The sequence below is a fragment of the Cyprinodon variegatus genome, unplaced genomic scaffold, assembly GCF_000732505.1.
Source record: "Cyprinodon variegatus isolate N-32 unplaced genomic scaffold, C_variegatus-1.0 Scaffold312, whole genome shotgun sequence".
NCBI classification, from domain to species: domain Eukaryota; kingdom Metazoa; phylum Chordata; class Actinopteri; order Cyprinodontiformes; family Cyprinodontidae; genus Cyprinodon; species Cyprinodon variegatus.
Genome location: NW_015150765.1, coordinates 74,621 through 80,559, shown reverse-complemented (window position 1 = coordinate 80,559; position 5,939 = coordinate 74,621). Strand labels below are relative to the sequence as shown.

General features: G+C 44.8%; 1 protein-coding gene across 1 annotated transcript in view; it reads left to right on the top strand.

Moving 5' to 3' along the window:
* vps35 (VPS35 retromer complex component) overlaps positions 1-5,939 on the top strand; it is a 17,888-nt gene that overhangs the window by 875 nt on the left and 11,074 nt on the right. Inside the window, exons 2-4 of the mRNA XM_015384449.1 lie at positions 4,760-4,856; positions 5,030-5,153; positions 5,594-5,776. Of these exons, the coding sequence (XP_015239935.1) occupies positions 4,760-4,856; positions 5,030-5,153; positions 5,594-5,776 (404 nt within the window). The remainder of the gene's footprint in view (positions 1-4,759; positions 4,857-5,029; positions 5,154-5,593; positions 5,777-5,939) is intronic.

The window sequence follows — 5,939 nt, the reverse complement described above, 5'->3', positions numbered from 1 at the left end:
ACGAGGTAGACAGACACGACCGGAACGAGGTAGACAGACACGACCGGAACGAGCTAGACGTGTAAACGGTCGTCAGAACCGAGCTCGGCCTGGTTAACTGATCCGAGCTCGGACCGGTCTCGGCATGGATCGGTTTTTTAAGGGTCGTGTAAATGAGGTTTAATTTGGATAAAGCTATTTCTACCTGATCATCTGAAATAAAGGTGACAATTAACAGCTGTTAGTTCCTCTGATTCAGTGAAAGACAAACCCAAATAATCCCAGAAATAACTTGTAAATGATCCGAGTCATACGTCGCTTTTTATCCTGGTTACATCAGAAAGGTTTTACAGTGAAGCTCATTTAGTGTCCAGCCTTCAGAGTCCATCTGGGCCACCACCCTGTCAGTCACACCTCTCATCTAGGAGTCTCAGCTCCTTCCAGAGATGCAGCTCATGGAGGTTAATGTTCCTCTCAGCTTTCTGACACTGCAGCACGTTTCTCTCTATGATGGCTGGTAGTCTGCAGATTTGATAGGAGCCTGCAGACGCCTCCTTGGTGGTCTGCGATGGCAGATGCTGCCCCTCATTAGAGGTTGAAGCTGTCATGGTGGACAAACATCTGCCTTTGGTCACATGAGCTTTCTAGAAGGATCCTCCAGGCATCAGTCTGTCAACAGACACCCCTCTCACCGGACTTACCTCTGATGGTGACCAGTCCGCCTACAGGTGGGAGGCTGACCATCTGGTGACCTGGTGCAGGGAGAACAACCTGGAGCTCTAAAAACAGTGAGGACTTCAGCCCCAGCTACCTCCATCACCCTCTGGGACTCCTCTGTGGAGTCTTTCTGCTTCCTGGGAACGATCATCTCACAGGACCTAAAGTAGGAGCTGAACATCAACTTCCTCACCAAGAAGGAATGATGGGCAGTGGCGGCCTACTGGTTAGGGCTTGAGAATCCTGAGGTTGTGGGTTTGAACCCCACTCCCACAGACTGCCACCCTGGGTCCCTGAGCAAGACCCTTAACCCCACACTGCTCCCTGGGAGCTGCACGATGGCAGCCCACTGCTCCCCAGGGGGATGGGATAGGGTTAGGTTCTCCTCCATCACCATCTGGTACGCCAGAGCCACGGCCAAGACCAGACTGCAGCGCGTCATCCTGTCTGCAGAGAAGGTGATTGGCTGCAATCCTCCATCTCTCCAGGATGTGTACGCCTCCAGGACTCTGAGTCCTGCAGGGAAGATTGTGTCTGATCCTTCGCACCCCATCTGCAAACTATTTCAGCCCCTTCCCTCTGGCAGGATGTAGCTATATACTATATATTGAATATAACTATAGATCCTGTATTCTGCATATAAGGGTTGTTAAAAGTATGGATACTGAAACATTGTATCCGGATACAATACTCATTTTCAAAAGTATCGATACAGCCCTTTAAAGTGCAGAATAGTGGAAAATGCACTTTCTGAACACTGTGTGATTGAATAATTGTACGCACTTTTCAGTTTCAGACTTATTTTTTAAGAGGTGCAGCTGCTGAGAATTATTTTAGTTTAACTGATTTGGCCGGTGTCATTATTATGTGTGCAAAGCATAGCCAAGGAAGGAACACTTAAGTAATTTTATTAGTCTTGTATCAAGGTTGCTTAATATTGTGCACAGCATACAACCTCAAAATATTATTCTTATTGTTTTTTTATTTAGTTCTTGTATTTTTTTATTAATGAAAATATTTCTGTTGAATTTTAGCGTCTTTGTTTTTATTCTTGTGGTATCGAAAAGGGTATCGAATATCAAATATTTTACTTAGTATCAGTATCAAGTTGAAGAGTTTAGTATCGTGACAACTAGGGCTGGGTTAAAAAATCAATTTAAATCGATTTCCCTTTCAATAGGCCGATATCGATTCATAAAAACCATAAATCGATCCATTATAATACGTCTTTCCATACATTCATGACTTCTCGTGTCCCGCGAGATCTCGTCACTGCGCGAGAGGAGCGCACCAAAACAATATGGCGGAAGCTCTGAAATCACCTCCAAGAAGTTTGAAGGCAGATGTCTGGAAATATTTTGGATTTAAAAAACAAAATGACAGCAGTGAACTGGATAAGAGCAAAACGGTTTGCAAGATTTGCTACGCAGAAGTGAGGTATTGTGGAAACACAACTAATCTTCGAAACCATTTAACGGGACACCACTCAGCCCCGAGGCAAATGCAGCTTGAGAAGGCATTTGATATCAAGTTACCAGCAAACTCCCTGCGTGCCCAGAAAATAACTGGGTTGGGTTTAATTCCTAATGTAGATATGTAAATTTTTTAGTAATGCTCCAAGTTTGAGCTAGAAGTTTCTACTATTTGCAGCATTGGTTCTTCTGAGAATGTCTTCCATATCAATGAAACGAAACAATTGTGAATCGAATCGAATCAATTTGGAAAATCTGAATCGATACCCAGCCCTAGTGACGACCCTACTGCATATATTTCTAATGTGTCTGCAGAATCAACACCAAGTCCAATTCCTTAAAAGTAGAAACCTACTGGATACTAATTAGTCCAGATTAACTAAAACCAGCCTGTTGCTGCAAAGCAATGTCTGACTTTCATTTCTTCTTTCTTAATAACATTTTTATTCACTTTATCGAGGGTTGTTCTCACCACTGTGAATTTTATTGTCCTTAAATGAGAAGAACCAGCTATTTAGTACAGTGTGTGTGTGTGTACCTGTCCAGCTATCAGAGTGAGGACTATTTTTCAATACAACAGTCATTTTTTATTTTCTTCTAAGCGGACAGCTTTGCTGGAGGAGAGACGTTTCCTGTTTGCCGTTTACTTTATTTTTTGTGTTGAATAAAATCCGTAACAAGTCTCTCTGGATCTGGTTGGGCTGTGAAAGACACACGTTTCTGGTTCTGTCTTTCAGTGCCCAGTTTAAGGAGATCAGTCTGGGTGAAATGGCTGCAGGAGCTGGAGGGGGCTCTACTTGTTTCTACTGCCTCCTCTGTCCACCCAGAACTACAGTCATGGCCAAAAGTACTGAGAATGACACAGATATTAAACTTTCACCTGATCTGCTGCCCTCTGGTTTCCATGTCAGATGACGCCATCACGTCCAGAAATACAATTGCATCATATTCTGAGTAACAGAAGCAATGATTGATTTAATGACAGTTAGAATGAGTCAGTATTTGCAGTGTTGACCCCTCTTCTTCAGGACATTTCTCCCTGGCTGCTCTCAATCACCTTGGACTGATAGCGTCCATTCTGCATAATCAATGCTTGCATTTGGTCAGAAGGTTTCCGTTTGTCCGCCGTCTCTTGATGATTGACCACAAGTTTTCAATGGGATTAAGATCAGGGGAGTTTCCAGGCCATGGACCCAACATCTCTGTTTTGTTCCCTGAGCCAGTTAGATATCAGCTTTGCTTTATGGCGAGGTGCTCCATCATGCTGGAAAAGGCATCTTTCATCACCAAACTGCTCTTGGACGGTTGGGAGAAGTTGGTCTCGGAGGACATTCTGGTTCCATTCTTTATTCATGGCTGTGTTTTTTTAGGTCAAACTGTGAGAGAGCTGACTCCCTTGGCTGAGAAGCAACCCCACACATGAATGGTTTCAGGATGCTTTACAGTCGGCATGAGACCAGGCTGGTGGTAGCGCTCACCTCGTCTTCTCCCAACAAGCTGTTTTCCAGATGTCCCAAACAATGGGAAAGGGGATTGATGAGAGAAAATGACTTTCCCCCAGTCCTCAGCAGTCCACTCCCTGTACCTTTAGCAGAATATCAGTCTGTCCCTGATGGTTTTCCTGGAGAGAAGTGGCTACTTTGCTGCCCTCCTTGAGACCAGGCTCTGCTCCAAGAGTCTCCGCCTCACATTGTAGATGCACTCACATCTGCCTGCTGCCATTCCTGAGCAAGCTCTGCACCACTGGTAGCCTGATCCCGCAGCTGAAACACTTTTAAGAGACGGTCCTGGCGCTCGCTGGTCTTTTTTGGCGCCCTGGAGCCTTTTTGGCAGCAATGGAACGTCTCTCCTTGAAGTTCTTGATGATGCCATAGATTGCTGACTGAGGTGCAATCTTTCTAGCTGCCATTCTCTTTCCTGTTCGGCCATTTTTGTGCAGTGCAATGATGACTGCACGTGTTTCTTTAGAGATAACCATGGTTCACAGCAGAGAAACAATTAATCCAAGCAGCATCCTCTTTTTAAAGTGTCCAGTGGTGTCATTCTGACTGAATCCTGACAGATTGATCTCCAGCCCTGTCCTCATCACCACCCACACCTGTTTTAATGGAGCAATCACTGAAACCATGTTAGCTGCTCCTTTAAGGCAGGGCTGCAATGATGATGAAATGTGTTTTGGGGATAAAGTTCATTTTCTAGGCAAATATTGCCTTTGCAATTAATTGCTGTTATGCTGATCACTCTTTAGAACATTCAGATAAACTAATGGTTGAAGGACTGAGTCGAACATCCATGGTTGTTGGATTCATCCATCCTGGATATATGCGTGTGATATATGCACAACTGTGTGCACAGATATATTTGTATATTTAGGTGTGGTGATCAGGCCATGAAGTGTAGCTGACGGTGATAAATAGGTTCCAGTGTTTTGGGAGCAGTCCCTGGGGACGCATTAAACATCATTAACTGGGAAGTTTCACACCACTTAATAAACTTCCTTATTTGATTTAATATTTTCTAAGCTAATGTTCCACATCAGAACCACTGGATCTGTTTCTCTTACAGTTGAACTCTTTGTTTGTGTTCTGCAGGATAAGAACAAACTGATGGATGCTCTGAAGCATGCCTCCAACATGCTGGGTGAGCTGAGGACCTCCATGCTCTCTCCAAAGAGCTACTATGAGTTATGTATCCTTCATTGTTCTCTGGGCCACGGAAGTAAAGAGTTTCTCTCTCACCCAGTGTGTCTGTAAAGGACGGTGCTGTGGGATTGAGCTGAAATGTCTGCTGCTGTGTTCTCTCAGTGATGTGCTGGGGGGCTATCACATTTAGCCTGGCTTTACTTCCTGAGCGTGTTTCAGACATGGCCATCTCTGATGAGCTGCACTATCTGGAGGTTTATCTGACCGACGAGTTTGCCAAGGGACGCAAGGTGGCGGATCTGTACGAGCTGGTCCAGTACGCCGGGAACATCATACCCAGGCTGTGAGTATGGTCCCCCAGAACATGGGGGCACTCGGTCTAGGTTCTGATGGGGAAGACTATTTCTCTTTTGCTTCACATCTGATGCCCAGAGGAGGAGGAACCAAGCAGAGGGGTGGAGGTTTTATTAGATAGACCTGCATGTGTCCATCAAATGATCATGATGTAGTCCTCTTGGATCCCCTCAGTCTGATTGGCTGTTAGGATCACAGGCTATGGCCATAGAAGCTAGCTGGGCTTTAATGAGGAATCCATTCTAACTGGATCCACATCATGGTGGATTCTACAAACTCTCAGCTTCAACCTGTTTGTCCTACAATACACAAATGTTTGAATTGTTAGTATTCATCATTTAAATTCTTCAGCTTCATGGGAACCATCTGATCTGAGCTTTGTTAAAGGTTCCAATGTTCACCCTAAGCAGCTTGTTTTTCCGTCTGCAGCTACCTGCTGATCACAGTGGGCGTGGTCTACGTCCGCTCCTTCCCTCAGTCTCGTAAAGACATCCTGAAGGACCTGGTGGAGATGTGTCGCGGGGTCCAGCACCCACTCAGGGGTCTGTTCCTGAGGAATTACCTGTTGCAGTGTACCCGGAACATCCTACCTGACGATGGAGAGCAAGTGGAGTGAGTTTGTCTTTCTTTCAACTATTATAAACTCAATCGTATAAAGGATGTGCAGGAAGGACGGTTTCTAAGTTAAATTACCAGCATTGTTTCTCATCCCTCAGTTCCCAGGTCAGGAAAATGATTCAACCTTGATTTTTGATTCAGAGAAATAGTAGATATG